Source organism: Calonectris borealis, chromosome 2 (assembly GCF_964195595.1).
Source record: "Calonectris borealis chromosome 2, bCalBor7.hap1.2, whole genome shotgun sequence".
Taxonomy (NCBI): domain Eukaryota; kingdom Metazoa; phylum Chordata; class Aves; order Procellariiformes; family Procellariidae; genus Calonectris; species Calonectris borealis.
Window position 1 is genome coordinate 78890794 of NC_134313.1, and position 22840 is coordinate 78913633.

At 36.1% G+C, this 22840-nt stretch overlaps 1 protein-coding gene across 1 annotated transcript in view; it reads right to left on the bottom strand.

Annotated features, from left to right (window-relative positions):
• Positions 1 to 22840, bottom strand: part of ABCA13 (ATP binding cassette subfamily A member 13) — a 210761-nt gene that overhangs the window by 62564 nt on the left and 125357 nt on the right. The window contains exons 36-41 of the mRNA XM_075142413.1: positions 12035 to 12281; positions 10985 to 11074; positions 10316 to 10388; positions 8604 to 8722; positions 7556 to 7643; positions 1410 to 1518 (exon numbers count right to left, since the gene is read on the bottom strand). Coding sequence (XP_074998514.1) covers positions 1410 to 1518; positions 7556 to 7643; positions 8604 to 8722; positions 10316 to 10388; positions 10985 to 11074; positions 12035 to 12281 — 726 coding nt within the window. The remainder of the gene's footprint in view (positions 1 to 1409; positions 1519 to 7555; positions 7644 to 8603; positions 8723 to 10315; positions 10389 to 10984; positions 11075 to 12034; positions 12282 to 22840) is intronic.

Consider the following 22840-nt stretch of genomic DNA (forward strand, 5'->3'; position numbering starts at 1 on the left):
ATATAATGATCCCATATTTGTACAGATGACAGTCCCAGACTTCAAATATTTATTAAGTATTGTTTTGCTTATTGTCTTTCCATGTCATGCAGCAACATAAAATATAACATTTCCATAATCCTTGGGACAACTATAATTTTCTCCAACAGATGGTAAGTCCCCAATTCTCCATGACAGATACAAAAGTAAGGGTACTTAAACATTTAAGTTCCAGAGTGGGATATCTAATGTTATAGAAAACAAGTTAGCATCAGTACTAATCAAGAAGTGCAGGGAAACTTGATTAAAAATTGATTTCTATTAAAAATTCTCATTAAAATACCTGATTTCATTTCATTCAAACTTTCTACAGAAATACATTACCTTTGATTCATTCTCATAATTCATTTAGAAAAATAAACCCCCAGCCATCTTGAAAGCAAGCAATTATTCTTTTTTCATTGACATTCTGGAAACTTTTTTTAATGAATTTCTATTTTCAGATACTCAGGATTCCTTCCCCCTTTTCACTGATTTTTGTCTTCTTTCTTCCTTCTTCATTATAAACACACTGAAAATCATTTTACCATTACAGACAACTATCCTACCTTTTCAAAAACTCTTAAAAATTGGTCATAAACTATTTTTAAATTTCTCTAAACCAAACTAATTCCTCTTTAATAGAACCTTAAGAATGAAAGGAACTGGAATGAACAGAAGTTAGCCTGAATTATCAAGCCCAGATGTCAAACTAGATTTCAACATCCTAAAAGTTCACCTGTGTTAACAGCTGATTCTTTGGATGCAGTCGTTTTTTAAAAAGTCAGTTGTAAAATTTTTATTTTAACTAGTTCTTACAAAGTTCAGGCATATCTGAATCAGAGAATTCAGATGTCAAATATACTAATCTCTTTTTTATTATGTACAATTGTAAGATATACCAGCCTCTCCTGTTCCTTGAGTTACAGGATGCTATGGAACATCACATTGCAGTGTGAATTTACAAGATACTCTGATTTTACCCTGGATATTTACATAAGGAGACAGAGTAAGTGACAAAGTTTTTATAAATTCATACTCTGTTGTGCATTAATTATCCCATTTAAGCAAGCCCTCACAGTGGTTTCACAGAGACTAACATCCCAAGTGTAGCGAACCAATTTAGACTTATTCCACAGGAACGTCCTTTGTGAGAAACTCATATGGCATAGTGAGCTCTAAATTCAAATTTTACCTTATTGTGTACTACATTCTTCACACAAACAAACCTTCTGTTTAACTAAAAGTTCCACTTTCAAATCCTCCCAAGAAATGTGACTCTGCAATTCTACTTTATACTATGAAAACATTTTCATACTTAAAATTATTTTTGTTTATTTAAAAACTACTTTTCAAAAGAGATGAAAAAAGACTTAAAGAAGGACTATTACCATACTGTCTCCAATCCACATTAGGAGGCAAATTCAGCCACAGAATGAAGTTATTGAGTTCATTTAAGTAGGATGGCAGTGAATGGAAACATTTTTGGTTGTACCACACCTGGAAGACAGAATGGAAATTGTGAATCAAAAATGAATTGAATCTGAATGTTGATCTGAAATCTCCCGTACCTTGAAGAATTGCATAAAGATACCTAATTCTCCTGCTATGACAACTATTTATAGAAGGAGGTGAGCTAGGCAGAACAGAATCATTTAATTTGTACAGGTCTTTCAACAGAGTGCAGCCATTTGTTTTCTACTGTTGGAGCTGTACACCTATGTTAATTATTAAATTGAGATTCTTTGATTTAATGGAACACTGTGTCTCTTCCTTTACACACATTTTGTTGAACAAATAGAGAAAAACAATGCAAAAATAACACTTGCCAATTTAATTGAAAATACAAAAAGATGAGTAAAACTAGTGTTACAAGTGGAGAACATCATTGAAATTCCAAAAAGACTTATCTAAATAACACCTGCAAGTGACACACAGCATAAAATGTATAGGAACAGAATATTCTAGAAAGTGGGAAAACAAAGAATCAATGAGGCACTGTTTAGAAGGTGAGTATGAAACTACTCCACAAAGGACAAAGCTGTGTCTCCACCTTCAACAAGCAATTACCAGGGGTTTGTTAAGCATGGAGGAAATTAATACAAACTTTAAGGCAGACAAGGCAGGCCAGTCTCTCTGAGGAGCACAGGGGAGCAATTCTGGTGTAACATATACTTTATCCTCAAATCATGCAGAATCACACTGACTTGATAAATATACTCAAAATTCAACCTTCCATGTGCTAGAATCATTGCTGAGAGCCTGATATATCCCAAAACTGAATATACTGAGGTTTGAGTTTTGCTTTGCCCTTGGAAATTGATTCCATTTCTATGCCTCATTATTGTTAATCATAGTGCCTTTGAACCCATATTATCCATACTGAAAACTAGGTTAAATTATTATGTATGTTTGTTTTCAGTTTTAGTGACATGTTTAAAATCATCTTTGATTACCATCCATTCCTCACTCCACAGCAACCTTTCATCTCCCCTTTTTGTTTATACAGTTGAAAAACTCTTAACCTTTCCCTATTTGATATCAGTTATTTGCTAATCTGCATTCTGTACATCTCGGGTTGATGCTGGGCAATTCTCACTTTGTGTCTGGATTCTGAATCATACTGCAAAATGCACAGTTTTTAATATGGGTCTTTCTTGTCTTAACACCCTTCTTCTAGGATTTCAGTTTTCTTAGATCCTTTCTAAAATTACCGTCTATACAGTTACATCTTGGAAACTTCCCTAAAGATTCTTTTCTCATCACTGTGATGTTGTTCTCATCTAGTGCTCTTTCATATATATGTGCTTTTTCTTCATACTGGTGTAAACTTCCAGATTTTTTTTTTTTTTACTTGCAAATAATTGTGTTCTTTCTTTCTTGTAGTATCCAGCTACAATCCTTACTTGGACACTAGTTCCAGACTTTTTTTCCTGCCGCGTTCTTCTCTATGTTTCCCAGTGCAGGTTGTCTAATCTTCAGTTCTATTTCCCTCTCTTAATAATTTTCCTGACTACCTACTTGTTTGGATCTCCACATTGTACTCTGTTGTGAGGCAAGATTTACAACACTCTAATTGTCCATTTAATTTCCTCCCATCTATCCTATATTATGCTTTCAAACACCACTCTGAGCTCCACTGTCATTTCTCCTATGCCTCTCACCTTTGAATCTTTGCCATAAGCTCTGTTAGTCATTATTTAAAAAATCAGCAGCTTGCTGATTAGCTTTCTTGCTTGCACGAGCTTTCACATTTTCTACTCTTCTTTATGTGGTCTTCACAACAGCTTGAAATCTCAACAGCATCTTATGTCTCCACGTTTAAAGAAAAGAAAAAAGAACAAATCCCAAGCTCTTTCCCCCTTTGCAAACTCATCTGCAACTCCTTTGTTCTCCTCCAGTTCAAGTCCCACAAATTACTACACAAACAAGAGAGTTCTTCAAAGAAATGAAGTGAAACAGAACCTAAGCGTCCTGAGGAAAACTGCAAATCTTTGCACTGCTGGATGTCCTGTGCAAATAACAAGCAGAGCAAAGAAACATAAACAAGATCAACAGTAGTCAGTCTTTTTCACACCCCCATACATCCATTTCTTATTCCATCTTTTTAAAAAAGATTTGTGCCGAATACGAAGTTATGCATACATAATGAAACTCCACTGCAATTGCGTTCATTGTATTTAAAAAAAAAGGCAATTAACAAAACAATAAATCAAAATTCTGATGACACATCCTCATTTAATTGAAGCAGGGGAAAGGTCTCAAGTGTTCACATAACACCTTAGAAATATAATAATGTGACCAATATTTAAATGAAAATACAAAAAACACAATAGAGCATTGTGTGTAACAATACATTTCAATATCCCACACATTAATTAGAATTCCTCCTTCAAGCTACATTATGTAACTGAATCAAACCACCAGGAAATAACCAAATTGAAGCTGGATATTTAATTGCTTATAATCTGGCAAAAGAGGCATTTGAGGTTGTTCACTTCATCCGAAGACACATTTAAGGTCTTTTTTTTAAAGTCTTGTGGCTTATTCTAAATTGATTGCAAAGGTAAAATATAAAAAAAGAAAAATATTAGTTCCAGATGAAATATCTTTCATATTTCTTGTGTGACACACAGGTAATTATTTACAGAGGGCAGAAAAGAGATGAGCAATGGAAAAACATACAGATTAAGATGTTTAATTTTTATTTTCATTATTTTATCTTCTTATCCATGGTTGATAAAATTCCTTCTCAAGGAAAAACATGGCCCCTCACTCCATTAAACGTAAGTTCTGTAAAGACATGTTTTCCATTATTCCATACCACTTTTACCTGCTGTCAATATTCCAGAATAATGCTAGACTGACATTTTCACTAACCTATGGCCTATCAAGAAAAAAGGGTGAGAAGGGGCAGAGAAATCCTTAAGCATTGCTGGATGAGATTCATGATGGGGAGGCAGAGAGAAGGAGTATTAGGCTGGAAAGATGTAACTTCCTCTGGACACTTACAGTATTACTGTTCAGTAAAGCACCAAATCCCAGCCTTTGAGATTGGAAAAATGCACACTTCAGAATGCCATGTAAACAGTACAAATTGCCTTTCAGGACTGTTGAAAATTACCACATGTTCTTCCTATATTTAATTATGTTATAAACAACAGCAACCATGAAATCATTATGGAACAATTTTTTCCCACATTATCAAAGGAAACCAAAGAATATACAGTCATGAAAACACAAAAAATTTGAGGAGGAGTTGTGCTTTTGCCACGTAGCAGTGATCATCAATGAATGTCAATAATCAATGGTTTTAATCAGCCACGTTTGTCATGTGGTAGATATATTCTCCCTCGTGCATGCACACGTACACATTCTCTGTGTGCATACGTATACCATGTATGCGGTATATACAACACGGTATGATTAGGTAAAGTAAAATAGGTATTGAATATGTATTTTTAATTTGGACTAGAAAAATTGTTGGCTTTTTGAGTGGATGAGAATAACGTATAAAGATTCAGAAATTTTCTAAAATGAAATGAATCATACAGTAAGTCTCTTCAACTGCAAATTTCTCATTTACTTTCATACAAAGCTATGTAAATGGTACATTCACTGTCTCATGAACAAGCCTGAAAGGTCAAAGTAAAAGTCTGGTCGTTAATTACTGAAAGGTTAATGCAATAATTTGACATTGCATCAGTTGAAAGCCACTTCCAGGAGGTGTTTTAGATAACGCAGTGCCCTTTATAAATCTACTCCACTATTTTCTTTGGGTCTGAAATATGAAGCTTACTCACTAACAGTATAACTATAATTTATCCCTGTGCTGATGGCAGATGGAGCTCTATGCCAAAGACATTTAAGAAAAAAGGACCCTGACAAAATCCACAGTGCAGGCATGTCAAAACAAGAGTCTAAAATGATTAAAGGTACATAGGACAAAAACAGCAGTCAGAAAAACACATCTTATTGCAAACCTCTAAGACTTCAAGTTCTTAATGAAGATCTGATGGAACTGCAGTTCAAAGTTATAAAAAATCTGGGGGTAAAAGGGAGATCACAAATGATCAAAATGAAAAAATGAAAAATAAGGTAGTGTATTGTCGTGGCTTAACCTGGCAGGCAGCCAAACACCACACAGCTGCTCGCTCACTTCCCCACCGCGCCCCCCCAGTGGGATGGGGAGAGAATCGGAAGGGTAAGAGTGAAAAAAAAAACTCGTGTGTTGAGATAAAGACAGTTTAATACAACAAAAAAGGAAGGGAAAAAATAATAATAACAACAACAACAACAATAATAATAATGATGATAATAATAACAACAACAATAATAACAATAATAATAATAATAATGATAGAATATACAAAATGAGTGATGCACAATGCAATTGCTCACCATCCGCGCTGACTGATAACCAAGTAGCCATCGCTACTTCCAGGAACGCCTACCATTCACATACTGAGCATGATGTCACATGGTATGGAATACCCCATTCGCCAGCTGGGCCAGCTGTCCCAGCTATGCTCCCTCCCATCCTTTTGTGTGCTTGGCAGGGCATGGAAGCTGAATGTCCTTGACTAGTAGGGTACTTAGCAACAACTAAAAACATCAGTGTGTTATCGACATTCTTCTCATACTAAATCCAAAACACAGCACTAGGAAGAAATTTAACTCTATCCCAGCTGAAACTAGGACAGGTGTGTATATAAGATAGAGATTTTTTTTAACAAAACTACATGGAAAAGGCATTGCAAACAGGCAGTGATTTTGCAAAACTAAACATGAAATAATATTGGATTGGAGATTATCTGTATGTTGTTTTAACAAATGGTTGTTTCAACAGTTTGTCCCAAGATGGATTTTGGGATAGAGCTTATTTACACTGTTCCTTCTCTTCTTCTTTTATAAGAGCAAATAAAATCTAGTTTCTATAGTCCCATAAAACAATTCAAAGGCAGAAGCACCTTTCTTTCATATCCTAATCTGGAATCCGGAAAGTCCACAGCTTCCCTTAACAAATCTGTTTTGCCTCAAATACAAAAATACAGACCACTCACTGATATTCTTCAATCCTCCTCCAAGACTTCTGTTCATCTACTCATTACTGGTCTACATTTGAATGGATGTCAAAAGAGCCTTTCAAAGCATTCCCAAGGAAAATAAAAACCCTTGCGCTGATAATGGCCTGTTAGCCTCTAGGTCCCATCCCAAGTTTTCACAGTATGGAGATACTGTATCCTTCCAGTGCATACCAAAAAGCCCCAAGGAAAAGCTCTTTATTTCAGTTGTGCTTAGAATAATCCTTCTTTTCCTGACTTCAGAGGTAGCTGCAGACAGAAAACACTGGCTCTGTATAGCATTGCCAGACAGTACTATCTGTCGTCAAGAAGAGATTCAGATTTCACAACCTGACTAATTTCAGTAAGGCACACTTCTGTTTCTCTGGGATAAAAATGGAAAGTTACTCATATTTGAAAAGGGAATTATAAACACAGGGTAGCGTACTTATTATGCAGAAGTAGCTACTCCTAGAAGCTAAATCCTTTTTTTTTTTTTGTTGGGGGGGGGAGGTGGGTAAGGGGAAGAAAGAAAGGGAGAAATGTAGCAAAGTATTCCTTGCAGAAATGAAAAAAGCATCAATAACAACTCATTTTTGAGATGTTCAATGAACTTTTGTCAATTCTGACATTGACTTTTTGTAGAAAACAAAAAAAAATAAAGGAATATCTGGACCGACTACCTAAAAAAAAGTTTTAAAGGTGAGCTCAGTTAAGCTCTGAAATAAGTTCACAGGAAAAAAGAAAAGCCGTATCATTTGATTCATTTAAAACTGCTTCTGGGAACACAGGAGAATACTTCAAGAATTATGAACAGAGAAGTGGATTATAATAGACAGAGGGTTTTTCTTCCAATTTCTAAATGCAAGGATTTTATGTAATGATTTATTATTTGCTAAGTGCTGTGAAGTCTGGAGCCTGAATAAGCAAGCCACACATGCATACAAATGCGCACACATACATGCAACCCTTACCTTCGCCAGAGGTTTAGATTTGGTGTTATTCAATTTTTTATCTTGAAGTTCAAATGCTTTCCTCCTTCCAAAAGACCAACCACCATATCTGGTAATAGAAAATAAAGTAATAACAACTTACCTGCCTTAAGCTTAGCAGTCTTTTCTTGCAATGATAAAGTGGTAATATCTACATTAATGCTTTATTTTTCAACTGAAAGTAAAACTGCACCCCTCACAAACCCCTTCTCTGTTAAAAAGGAGGAGCTCAATATACTCTTCAATCAAGTGAACATTATTGCTCTTTTCTGGCAAAGGGATTCCCTCAGATAAGAATTTTTACTTTCTGAAAGCTGAAATCCCTGAGGTTTGTGAGCAAGTGAGGTATAACTGACTTTCAGAAACATCTTAAACAGCTTGATTTCTTCCTACTCCATTCATATTCTAGCTCAAATCTTTCATCTCAAGATGTTTTTATCAAATATTTTTATCAAATCAGATACACTTTTTTTTAGTGCATGAATGGCTAACACTTTCTTCTCCTTAATAAATACATACTTGGTCTAGTATTTGCACTTATGTCAAAGGCAGTGGTTGAGCTGTAAAGGCACGTAAGTAAACCTTAAAATACAACGTTTTAGATTATAACCTCTGTGACTGGTATCACAGAATATGAAGTCTTGCCAGGGGGATACCAGCCCTTTTAGTTCAAAGGTAAGATTAATTGGAGCATATCCACCTCTATTTGATTGAGTCTCTGAGGAATGGAAACAATATTGTTTACCTGATTTGCATATGCATATACATTTTCTTTCTCTGAGATGCTGAAATAACTCGCTGTGTGGCAAGAAGAGCCAGGTAAGCCTAGAGGCAATTATTGTGCAACTGCTGGAGGAAGCTCATGCAACATGGAGGGGTTCCATGTTACCTTAGCCTGACTCTACACCTCGATACAACCAACAGATAAAGGCAACTACCCCTTATGTGATGTAGGTCTATGCTTTAGATCAAGAAAGACTGTAGTTTTTATACAGAAAGGATAAACAAAGGTTAAATATTTTAAGATCACCTTGCTTTGTTGGAAGGTCTCACTAAATATTCTTCCACAAGGAACCCTGAAAGATTATACAAAATATGTCCTTTCTTATTCTTCACATAGGGAGCAGAGGTATTGAAACTTGGACACATCTGAAAAACAGTATACATAAAATAAGTAAAGCACTCTTAAAAATCAGCGGCATTACCTTTAGCCATATTTTTGAATTTTTACGTAGATTTTACAGCAGTGCTTTTCAACTGGATTTGCCTTTCTCAGCTTTTCAATAAATTATGTACGGTTTTATGTTTATAAGACATCTCAAATAATTGTGTCACCTACATATTGGAACCACATTTGATTTTTCTTGCAACCCTGTTAGTCAGTTTTGTTTTGAAAACATCAAAACTTGTATATAAGTTTAGAAAGATTTACAAAAATGAAAAAGGCAAGACTGCTATTCACTTCTTGTGCCTGAGAAGAAACACAAAAAAGGCACCAGATGAATATGAGATGAAAAGAAAATTCTAATTAACGCATATGCTTCTCAAAATTTCATTGATGGACTGAAGAGAAGAATAAAGGAAGATGTCTTCTAATGATTCAGTGGGATATTCTCACAACCAAAGAAAAGGAGACAGATATGATCAGATGTCTCTGAAAACTTATAAAGTACATTATGTATATCAACTGAAAAAATTCAATGCTTATTTGACATCTCAACCCTACACAAATTAAAATTCACTCTCAGAGGTTCTGTTTTTCCATAGCTCACAGATACACGTTCTGCCTCCACTGTCAAGTGACTTGTGTCCTTTGAGCTTTTACGGTTAATAGGCCTGTCCCTGCGTGGGTTCCCATTCCCATTTTATTCAAGCTTCTCATATTTTAAGTATATGTCTCACTAGTATTAGAGGCAAATTTGTTCCTTACCCAGCAAAGTAAAAAACTAGTTTCCTCCTTCCACTTTTCCCAAAACTGTATTACTATATTTCAGATGCAACTCTTACTCTAAATATTTATATCTTTATGAAGGAGAGAATTTATTTGATAGAATGGTCCCACGCAGGGAAATATATTTTTCACTTCAGACTGTTTCACATTCGTTGAGTTTATTACTCAACCTCAGAGCAAGTCAGTAGGGAAACTCACTAGTCAAAAAGTCAAAAATTCATTATCTTTTTCAAAATCCTTTCTTTCCTCAAAGGCTGTTTTATTTTCAAACACACAATCCAAATCAAAACCAAACTCTAACAATTAAATCTCATTCACATGTAGATTGCCTGCTAGCTTCTGTCAGCTAGGATCACTTGCCCTTCCCTTTTGAAAGTAGGTAGTCTTCCAGATATTATGGGAGTGTTATGTTTTAACTCTGTTTTACATGAGGTTTTTTTAAGCAAAATCCTGTAACATATTTAAAGCAAAGTTGCATCTGCTGAGAATAGATCTGCCATCTCCAATTCCTGTTATTTCAGACCAATTTATAGCCATTTCTAGTGCATATATACACACGCACATATATATACACATCAAAATTGTGCAAGCTCTTTCCCTGAAGACTTCAGAACACACAGCCCAAACATTAGATGAAACAGAAGGAAATCTCCAATCATAACAAAGCCGGTGCTCTGAGGGTTTATTTCCTCATCCCTTTCTCTACTCCTTCAGAAAGATGAGTCAAAGTATTAGATGTAATATACACACACATAATTTTTACATACATAAGTAAACATAAAATGACATACCTTTTGTTCAGCCACACATCCGCATGAATCCTGGGGTGACATAGATTCCATCTGCCAACATGAATTATTTTTTCTAATGGGAATAAATATAACAATAGGAACAACCATTAAATGAAAGGAATATATTTCTTAACAGAAGAAATCCACAGAGTAACGAGCAGATCTGGCATCTTGAACACCTTCTTAGCATTTTTTTCACAGCTATGGCAGATATGTCTAAAGCTGTATCAATTTTAGTCATTTGTATCAAAGTGGATTCACTAAAAATATTTATATAAATAAAGCAGCAAATGAGCTGCATGCCTTGTGTTTGCCACAATAAGTAAAACATGGTCACAACTCTGCATTCCTAGATTTGGAAAGCTTCCTAACAAATATTGTAATTATTGTCTAACCACCATTCATATGGACACCAGTCTCGATCAAAATCCTCCTGAAATTAGTCGGAAAGCTGTCACTGACTTTTAAGGGATTTGGATGAGACCTTTAACAATGAAGCCTACTTATGTACTTTACCTGGATGCCAGCTCCTTCATCGGAACTGATTTGTCATTAAACTCACGCTGCAAGAAAAGCTTAAGATAGTCCACATTACACAGAAAAAAAAATGTTGAATTTACAATATTTACAATTTAAAATTAAGGAAGTAATTACGTTATTCACAGTTACCCTTGTTTTGAATGCATGCATGTGTGGTCCCAAACAGAGAAATATCTCAATAGGATCTGAGAAAGGTTTCCTAGGTTATCATCTTCACAGCTGTTCGAAGTGGGCCATGGGGGGGGGGGGGGTGGGGGGAGGGAGGGAAGGAAAAAAAAAAAAGAAAAAGAAACACAAACATGTTAATGTGTCTAGTTCTATTAACTTTCAGGCTCAAGATGCTACATGTTTACCAAGAAATTAAAGAACTATGAAATCCATGCATAGAAAACATACCAAAAACAGCAAAATTATCTCATTTCAAAAGCTATGAAATGTGTAAAGAACATGTAAAAAAATTCAATACAATTATGGCTAAACAAATCTCAACATCTCCCCATGGCCATCTTTCTCTTTATAAACATGCATTCCTAACAGTTAGCATGGTTTAAGTGTTTTTATGTTTCATTTATAAATTCAAACAGCATCATGTTATGTTTATTAAGATATCTGGATATTTGTCCAGTAGAGAAAATGATCTGTATGTGTTGTGCACTCGATACAGAATAGTTCAGAGCTGAGCTGTAGATACTGTACACTATAAATAAATAAATAAATAAATAAATCTAGTTCGTTTCAAAGCTGACCATATAGAAACTAGAGGTTGAGTAAGAAGGGCACCAGGCTTTGTTAATACTGTGTGACATTTTCAAACCTGAGAATTATTTTGTGAAAATAGCTTCAGACCTAAACAATTCGTTAAAATGAAGCATGCAAAGGCTTGTTTAAATACACTTGTGCATTTACATGTAAATAGCCATGGCTGGTATTGAAACAGATTACCCAGTTCAAACTGCTCCAAAGTCTTTGCCTTTTCCCCCAGAAAATCCTTTGCACAATGCTTTTCCAATTTTATCTCTCCCTCATAATAATCTATAAAAATGTACTAAACATCTGAAAAATAAACAGCTATTGTAAAAAGTAACCTATTATTCTTCCTAAAATGCAAATAGTCTTTAAAATATGAGAACTCAAGGGTAAAGGTCCCTAGATATTGATGATGATGGATGAGCCCTTTACCTAAAGAAGGATTCTGCATTGTCATAAAGTCTTGGTGCCAGCTTGAGAGAAGGATAATCAGTAGCCAGCGGCTTCACACTAAACAAGGCCATTGCAAGTGCAACAAAGAGGACAGGCAGCAGCACATTTGACAGACTTCCTCTCCAGTCTCGCCTAGTGTGGTGAAACCTCTTCATCAGAAGGGCAACAATCTGTGCGAGAACAAGACGGACTCCACACACACTTGAGGCCCCCGAAGATGAGATATCTGAGTGTGACAGAAAAAAAAAAAAAACTCTTAACAAACAAGGAAAACCAAACTAAAGTCTCATGTGCTATATTTTCAAATATAGAACACAACAGTCTTTTTGATAGAAAAAACAAAACTACATAAACCTACAATGTTCTCCTGGATGGAATAGTATAATCCCCCCCAGTATAATTAATTAACTCTCCCTATAAGGGAAAACAGATATTCAGTTCACAAATTATCCCTATAGCTCCCCATACACAGCTAAAGGAGTACTGAATACCTATTTTCCCCATGGTCCCCGCACTGGTACAACCATTCCTCGTACATTGCCACCTTTGCTCCTAGACAAATGACTATGACAAACGTGGCCTATCTGACAAACGTGGCACTAAGGTCTTCATCCACCTTGACTGAAACCAGTGGCAACTTTTCCACAGGGATTTCAATGGGATGTCTTTAGAGTATGTAAAGAGCATCATAGATGCCATAACCATGGATTCTCATAATGGGACTGATAGAATTTTCTAATGTGTTAGTCAATGCAGTTTTCATAATCCCAGCTCATAGGGTCTCCCTCGCATTCCCACAGGAGTGTGTCCACAGCTTATTAACATCTTACCAATCAGACATTTGCTTGATTTCATTTTATTGTTCTTTGTTAGACACTTGTGAATCACACCAATCACTTTGCCTCCATTTCAGACCCTAATGCCTTCTAGGTATGTGCAGGCTATTACCAACTTCTCTTACTTGTGGCCTTGGCAGACTGAACAGACTTCAGCCTCTTTTCTCCCTTATAGCATAGCAGTGTTTGGTAGATTTACTACCACAGGTATTTGCACTGTAGCAAGACTGAATAGCCTGTTTATCATAGTGCTCAAAGACATACTATATTTTATGATCCCTTGTGATTTGTCTCTTACTATCTTCCCTTCTATATATTGAGACCACCCTAAGCAGCATTTCCATGTTACATTTTAACAACTACTTGTATGGGAGCTTTCAAGTAACCTCAAATTAACTTAGCACAGTTTTTTTTCTGGTTTACTAGAACTTCAATCCCAGAAGAGAGAGCTGTGGGACAAATGGGGGGGAAAAAAAAATCAGAAAAAGAAGTTGAACTTCTGACAGAGTGGCCATTGAGAAAAACAGCTCAAATTCTGTACTCTACAACAACTGGAGTGTGAATTATAAACTTATGATTTGTTATTTTTAAAATTATGTGTATTTTGCCATGAAAAGTTATAATCAAGTAGACACATTGTGGGAGATGGTGGCTTTTAGGGTTTGGGCCTACACAGGAGGAAGAAGTCAGGTGAGATAGAGCTTCATGACGACACAGAATACCTTGAATAGACTTCTCAAGGCTAAGACTTTTGGAAAAAGATAAACATCACATCCACCTCCAAGAAGAGCAAAAGGAAAATCCAGGTAAATACAGGCTAATCATCCTCAGTCCCTGGGAAGGTTACAGACCAAATCCTCCAGAAAACAACACCCAAGATGTGAAAAACAAGAAATGACTGGGAATAGACAACATAGACTTGGTAAGGTTGAACCCTGCCACCTGAGATCTCGCTATGAATACAGGACTGGTTTGATGAATGAAGGAAGAGCAGTGGATGCTGTTTACTTTGACTTAACAAGGCCTCTGACGTGGTCTCCCACAATGTCCTTAGAGCAAATGGGGTAAGGAGGACTACAAGGACGGCTGGCCAGATGGCCAGGCACAACACTGCAGGCTGTGAGCAGCAGTACCAGGTCCAACTGAGGAGCAGTTGATTACTAGGGCTGTCCCTCAGGGGTGATGATGAGAAAAACGCTGACTAACAGTACTTGTTAACACACACGTGTGTGCACACCTGCACCTGGAGGGGATCTGCACTGTTTGGAGGCACCTACGGGTCAGGCACTGGGGATGAGGAGAACCTCCTGGCATCAGGAACAGCTCTCCAGCAGCACCCAGGGACCCCAGTGGCACTAGGGAGCAAAGTCTCTGCTCAGGGAAAGGACAAGAAGCAACAGGCACCAGCTGGAACATGGGAAATTCTGACTTAATATATCAGGAAAAAAAATTTCACTGTGAGGGTGACAACCAGAACTCAAAACTAAACTGGACAAGGCACTGAGTAACCTGCTTTTACTTGACCTGCCTGACCTGCTCTTCCAACCTTAATATTCTCTGATTCTATCAGATTCCAATTAATTCTAAGTAATTAAGTTTGGGTTTATTTCTGAGGAAAAAAATTGCAGTATTTATTCTTTTAATTTTGCAACTGAATGACATTTCATTTTTCTCCAGAAAATCCCATAGAATAGACATTCTGTCTTTAAGCAGTTCTAATCACAGCCACATCTTGGTAATTTGACAGCTACCACAAATGGGATTTAGGATTTTGAATCTCTGTGGAGAGAAAAAGTAGTTACAAAATGCAGATCCTGGTTCAGCATTCAGGAGCCCCAATCAAGAATGGTTATATTTTGGGCTTGGAACCAGTTTTTTTCTATAAATTGGACTAGTAGGAGAAGACAATCTTACTAAAAGAAGAATTTTTGTAAAGGAAACTTCTTATGAATGTGTTACGCTCTTTGAATTATTATGGTAAGTCTTTCAATAGTTGGCTCAATATGGAAATTGAGACACTTGGAAGCAGAAGAATTTTCAAGGGATGAGTGTTTTTAGAATAAAAGATCCAGCAAGTGTTTCCAGATAAGCATCCCTGCAATTGTAAAATATAGTATCTCTCATTTATCAAAGTAGTGAAATGCCAAAAAAGGAGCATAGAATGAGATATTTGCCATGGGCCCAGACCCGTTCATAGATTATAAGCACGAAATGTGAGTGAAAGATGCTTCAAAATATCTGCCCCTTTGAATCTCTGAAAGAGGACTATGACAGCTACTTTCTGGGGGCAGAAAGGGAAATCAAAGCTGCCATTCATTCTTTTTTCTTGACAAATGGAGCAGAGAGAAATGATAACAAATTAATTCAGATTACAATAGGAAGAGAAACTGTCATCCTGAATAAAAATAATTGTCCATTTTGTCCAATATCCTGACTCTTACTCAGTATTTCTAATGCTGGTCAGCCAAGATACATCACAAGAAGATGCAATAAACCATCATATTAAAAGTGTATGTTTGCCTCAGGCACTTCTTCTTGGTTTTAAAATGATTTGTCTTTTCTAAAAAAAGCATATGTTTATTATTTAAAATTCTCATTGAGAAAGGTGTCAAATGTCTCTCTGAATCATCTTAAATTTCAATCTTTGTGACATTGAATTCTGTCATTCCTTTGTGTTTCAGGTAAACACCAAAAATCTTGTTTATCTGTTTTGAATTTATTCTATTTGATGGTAGTGGATATGCTCTTAAATCTTGCTTTAGGAGACAGGTTATAGAAGTTTCCAATCTATCTTCTGCATGAATAATCTCAACCTTTCAGTCTCCGCTTGTAAAAATCTTTATAGTCCTAATCACCCTAACCACTTGCCTCAAGTCCCCTTATATTACTACTGTATCAGTCTCAAGATATATTGTGTTCAACACAGCTGCCTATCAGATGTGGAAACATTGCTGATTTATACAATAGCATTATGCATTCTTGTACTGATCTGCTTCTCTTCTTTTTGCATCATATCATTTTGTCTGACTGCGGCCACGCTGTGAAAAGTAGCCTGCATTGGGCTTTCCATAATTGACTCAATACGGCTTTCAAGATTCCCGAGGTATTAAATCACGCAAAAAAAAAATAAAAAAGCTAATACTATTCCTGTGTACACTTGCCATTTAACCCTTCATGTTTCTTAATCCTACATTCATAGTCTAATTTAATTTTCTTTTAACTAGAACCTACAAAATTAATTTTTCCTTCATGAAGTTGTAAGTAATTCACCACCTACACTTGGTATGTATGTCAGGAGGCATAAAAGAAGCACACAATTATGGGAAAACAGTTTCTGATTACCACTGATAATCATAAAGGCTAGAAGACAAGACCAGCTGACCTCTCTGTTATGAAGTCCATTTTTATGCAGAAAGCTTATGGAAATATTCTCATTAATAATTTAGATCATAAAATTAAAAATCTGACCCAACTGTTAGAAGCTGTCTTGCTTGACTTACGATTGCAGTTAACCGCAAGAAGTGCAATTATGTTCACAATTAAGTTGTACTTTCCAAATCATCCAGACTCTCCTTTGTATTACGGAAAAGATTTTTGCCACTTTCCAATTCCAATATAGTTAATATCAGGTACAGGGAAACACAGCATAAGTCCTAAAATTTGGGAACCAAGATTTTGAAAATCCTTACCTATAGACTCCTCTTGAATTAGGAGCAGAATGAAATATTGTAAGAGTCTCTAACTGGATATTAGATGGTCTTTTTCTCCCCTTTTTTGCAATTCTAGAAAATAATGTAATTCTAAACTTTTTTCATGGAACAATAAAATAAGGAAAAATTGCCTATGCAATGGTTATGTTAACAGCCAGGAGCAGACATTTTCAATTCTGCTTCTGTCATTTTGGCATTTAGACAAGTCATTTAGAGGAGGTCCAGATTTTGGGAAGATAGTCCTGGAACTGAAATACCCTGGCAAAACAGTTGAGCTAGCTCACATGGAACTAGTTGGATTTAGAAGCAGTATATATTTATTAGCTTATCAGAAGTTCTGTGCCGACAACTAGTTCTAGGCTGAGCTAGCGATCTGACATCATTCTGCATTTCAGCATATGCCATACTGGCGTAGAGTCAGTGCTAGCCCACAAATCTGTGCACAGCATTCTGTTAGAAGATACAAAAATGTCTTTCATCTTCTTACATATTTGTTTACTCATTATAAAAATAAATATAATATTGATTTTGTTTTCAGGAGGATTTTGAGGAGTGATTTTCATGTAGGGCATTTGAATAAAAGGCACTTTGATGGTGTGAGGTATAAAGGGAATGCCTCTAGTCTGTGTTTCATACTATGATTGATTCTTGCTTATATGTAATAGGGTCGTGAGCTGTCTCCATACAGACCTGGTCAGAAAAAACTATATTTTGGGGGGAATTTCACAATCCCTTCTGGCATTTTTAGATATAAATCCTCCCATTTCTCCCCAGAGTATTTTTTCATTTTAAGCATTGTGAATATTTCTTCTAAAAAGTTAATTCAAATTGTTTCCCTCTTAAGAATTTCCTGTCCAGAATAGCAAAGCTTCAGCAAAACTTACAGTTTCTCCTCCCTTCCCCATACATACTACTTAATACAACTGACATTTTTTGAAGGGAAAAGGGTTTTTTTTAAATTAAAAATTCAGCTTTACATTCTGGGCCCCAGATTCCAGAATGGGATTCTGCAGGAGCCTGAAAATCTTTGAGACAGAATAATAGAGAGCTAAGTAACTGTAGAGTTCATCAGTAAAATTAACATATTTTAAAGCCAAAGCATTGGTGTCTGTCACTCCACAACTTTGTGGAGAATGTCATTCACAACTCAGATCTCCCAAGCCCTTTTCCTCAAGCCAGACAGCTGACCGATCAGAGGATTTCCTTCCTTTATCTAAGACATTCTTGTTCAAGATTCGATCTGTTTAACATTTTAGCACACTGAAGACCACTGAAAGGACAGCATAAAGTATGTAACTGATTCCTATTAGAAAATCAAGAAAGAACCAATATAACCAGAAAAATGTGCTGAATACTCTCACCAAAAAAACCCAACACCTAAACCCCACAACCCAAAAAACTGTCCCTAGAAAAACTACCAGCAAGCTTGTAAAGTAGCCTCTTTAAGCTCTTTATTTTTGCATTTTCCAGAGAAATCGGTATGAACAAAAGCTCATTTGTAGGCAAGAATCTTAGGAAAAGAATGGAGCAAACTTCATTCAAACTACCCACCCTCTATTTAGAAGAAATAAATTCTGAAGGCATAAACACAGCAGCTATGATCTACCTACAGCAATGTGTAAGAGGCTGAAGAACTTGTAGGGCACCATTGTACCTAAATCTCTTAGAGGCAGGAACACTTTACAGTACCCTCACTCAACTGGTTGAAGAGGAGATACATCTGATCTTCACTGGCTAAACAAAAGACACAGCCATGTAAAGTGCTTTTGTGCAGAAGGAAAAGTGTAAAACAAGCAGGAGTTAGAGGACAACAAGCCTTCATCCATAAAATAATTTTCTTTACTGTTTCTTGCTGCAGTGATAGAGGTGCATCCAAGCAACAGCATTTGCTGTTGGACATCACTGTTTACAGCCAGGATTTTCATTCATGTTTGTTGCAGGTGGTAAGCACATTGTACAGACTCACATAAGGCACGTAACTAAATGGCAATGGAAAATACATTGCTAGTATCCACCAGAGAAAAGGAAAGACAGAGGTATAGCAGGTTTTTGTCCCCTTCCTTCCCATTCTTTTATTTTAGTTTTTCACAAAGCACTATGCCATAATCTGAAAAATGTATAGTGCAACACAAAACACATGAAATTTGTTAACAAATAAATTAGCTGCAGTCTCTTTTGTTGGGAGAGGAGGAACAGTTAAAATGAGGAATTTTCCAGTCACGGTTTCACATGAAATATGACTGATACAAACACTTTAAACATCAATTTAAAATACTCCACTCTACTTGCACACTGATGCATCTTAACCCTAACTTCCACGGAATAGCTTTGGGATGGCTAACTAGCAAAATGAGAAATAATTAAAACCAGGATTAATTTTTGGGTACTGAATAACCCAGCTGAATAGAATACATTATAGTTATCAAAATAACAAACTGAATAGAATACATTATCTAGATTCTCAACAACTCATTAAATGGATATATTGCCTTTGCTGACACGGGCTAAGCAGTTAGAGACGAAAATGTGGAATCACAGCCTCAACACTGCAGACATCTCTGCAGCAAATGACTACCCCAAAAATATTGATTCCTGCCACCCAACCTGTTCAACTTTTGTACAGATTACTAAGTGAACTTAAACAGAGTCCATCTGAATCTACCTCTGCCTACAGCAGTCCAGCATCAGAATATGCAGCTGCAAAGATCTACAAAATAGTCAGAACAGGAGATTTTTAGTGTAAGAAAGAATCCAACTCAAGGTGTTTACTCATTCTTTCCAGACATACCATAGCCTCATCCACATTATGAATATCATCCTTTAATTTCAAGAACTTGCATTTTTTCAAAGTTAGAAGATACTATTACATGTATTATACAAATAGGTGAACACCATTGAATGTCAGCCAAATATTTCTTAGCAATTATACAAATTAGATAAAAACTAAAAAATTAGATCCCAATTTTCCCTTCCTTTACAACTTCACAGACATCCACGACTATTTATAGTAGACATTATAATTCTATCATATAAAGTATTAATTTAGGTATCTGTAATGCCCATACAAGATACAAAGAAGGTAAGACAGCCTCTTGAATTCACATATAACCAATACTGAAATACACATAGCATTTCCTGACTATTTTAACCTTCTCTTTTATGCAAGAAAACCCAGTCTCATACCACTGCAAAAACCCATTAAGGTTTCTCATCACTCATCTCAAAATAACAGAAAATCCTCGAAAAGTATAAATGCCACACCATGCATCAGCACCTCATGTGTGGTAATAGATAAGAATTTTAGAACAGATGTGCATCACAGCCACTTTTGATTTTAATGGTAAATTTAGGGAAGCAAAAGAGTCCAAATAGCATTTAGCAAGTAAATACGGTAGTTGGAAAGTCAGTGAACTGAGACCTCTGCTTTTAATTTATGGACCTGATTTATAATCTTACCTTCCCAAACCTATTTGTCTGTTTTATCTACTCATTGCATTCAGCCTTAAAACCAGACTGCAAGCTGTCCAAGGTAGTAGTGAGAATCTGGGTTTTTTTATCCTCACCGTTAGTCCATAGGGTGTCTGGAACAACAGGGCTTGACTTTAGATTAGGTTTCCAAGGTACCGCTGTTAGTATAATAAACAATAATAACCACCACAACAGCTAGGAAAAAAACAACACCCTCGCTGCTGCTGAAGTGTTAGCTGATGTCAAAACAGCACTTGTTTTTACTATTATGAAAATGGGTAGGCATGTAGCCATAACAGAAACTTGACATTATATATTCACTTAGGAATGTAACACTTAGTGAATGGTACAAGCACCTACCATATAAAAGTACTGTTGTAACTTTCAATGAAGAGAATTAATTTTCTAGAATAAAATAGTCTTTTTTCTTCCCTTCTCTAGTCAGAAGCACACAAATAGTGCACAAACATAAAGAAATGGGAGACAATGGTGCTGCCTTCCCATCCATTACCCTACAGGCCCCAAAGGGAACCAAAAAGGGTTGTTACACTGACAGCCAAGCTGATTTGATGAATGGCCATCTAAACAAGTCTGGTCCTGATGAAGGAGAAGGACACCTTGCTGAATGCACTGTTCCCATAATTCATAAATATAGGGTTTCATTTCTTTCTACAGCTGTGACTTTCAGTGCCTAATACAATCTCTGTTGTCATATTTCCATTCTTCCACTTTGCCTTGATTTATATCTCTTCTCTACATTTTAGTTGGGGTTGCTGCCAGCATAAACCATACTGAAAAAGAAGTTGGAATTAAGCACCAAGTATTTTTTAGCTTTGTGTGGCGAACTCTACTGTGGCCAGAGCACCTTCATCATGATGGTGCATATTCTTTGGAAACAAATAAAAGACAAATATTCAGCCAGGTGGACACAATCCTATCATGCCCTGAAAAGGAAAATTACTGTAATTTTGGGAGCCCTAATTCTCTGATTCTGAGTTTCTGCATGATTAACTTCCAACATTAACAAATATGTTAATTTCAATTTCCAGGAGATAATTTTCCAAATAGATATGCTTTTATTGTAGTACTATCTCCCCTGCAGTGATGCACCTGCAATGAATTGCCACATGGAGGAGGGGAAGAGAGGAGGAATAGTTGAAAAACAGGCACAGAATGGTGGCTACAAAACAGAAGCCTATTTGCACGTTCTGTCTGTATTCTTTAAAAGTACAAAAGCAGAGGAGAATTACGGACTGTCAGAATTGCCAAAAAAATATCTCCACTGACTTCATATATATGTGTGTGTGTGTATGTGTGTGTGTGTGTATGTATATCTTAGCAGAGAGAAAGAATACTTTTGTACATGCACACGCAAACATCCATCAGATACATCTTCTGCGCTAGAATATACCCTCTTATTACAATATGCAGCACTTTTTTTGAGATCAGTTCCTTTTCTTTGTAGAAGTGTAAATCAGTACTCAGAAAGCTATCTGAATTCAACCTACTGAATTCAACCTGTAGAGTAAGGTTACATTTCAAGATTGAATCCAATGTAGACAATAGGGCTACAACCCACAGTACTTTTGCTGTGTTTGGTGAAGATTTAGTGAAAGAGCAGGGCATCAATACAATCTGAATGTTCTCTCTACCACAGCATTTAACATTAAGTGTGAGACTTAATGCTAAATATCTTAGCATTTTCAAAATAGACAGATTAAATGCAGCAAGAATCAAAGGAACTATGTATTCAAACCAGGTGTTCTCAAGTACTTCCCACTGGTAACTTGCTTCCCAGAAAGCGGGCTTTTAAATTGTAACTCTCCAGTTTTGTACTGCAGATAACTTTTATTATGCAGCTGCTCAGTTTGCAGTGAGTGGCCTTTGAAGGTACTGTATAAAGCACTCTGGAGCAAGCCTCCTGGAATTGCTGAGAGAAAACTCAGACAATAAATGGACGAAACCTCTTCAGCAGGGCCAAGATTTCACCCTGACAGACAAGGACATTCTTAGCCACTTCAACATTTACAAATTGTGCAAATATGAGCTTAATATGAACAAAGTACTTGGTCTAAAATAATGTAACTTCCATAATAAAGAATATTTTTAGACACTATCTCTACTGGAGTTATTCTCTTAATAATAAAATCCTATCAGAGTTTGTGCAGGGAAACAATTCAAAACTGAAAGATGACTGAGTTCTGCAGGAGGCATGTTTTATTCAGACCCACAGCTATAGCAAACAATTGAGAAATGTATTTGATGAATAATCTCTTTCCTCAGGCATTCTGGTATCTCATAAATACTGGTATTAAACAGCTACAAGGATCTTGATTAACAGAACCAACTGTTCCATTTTTTCTAATGCCGCCAATGAATATGGTAACCTAGATAAACTGCAAAAATAGATCAAGAGACAGATAGAAAGAGAAAAAATTATATGGGTGAAAATTTCCACCTATACAAAAGTCCAACACCAGGTCTACGTATCATAAACTCCCACTTATATATTTCAAATGAGGAATTAACTGGCAACAGTGTAATATACAAATCTTATCAAGGTGTCACCTTGTGATCTATATAAGTTTATTGCATGAACAGTTAGCAAAAAGAAATGCAGTCCTAAGTACTGGCTGCTCAGCATACTGCCTTTCATACAGAATCTACTTTGGATGTTGTCCCTGTAACTCCTAAAACAGTTTTTTGTTAGCTTTGAGAAATGAAAACCTTGCAATCCTGCAGAATGTTGTTAGTATCGAGAAAACAGATGT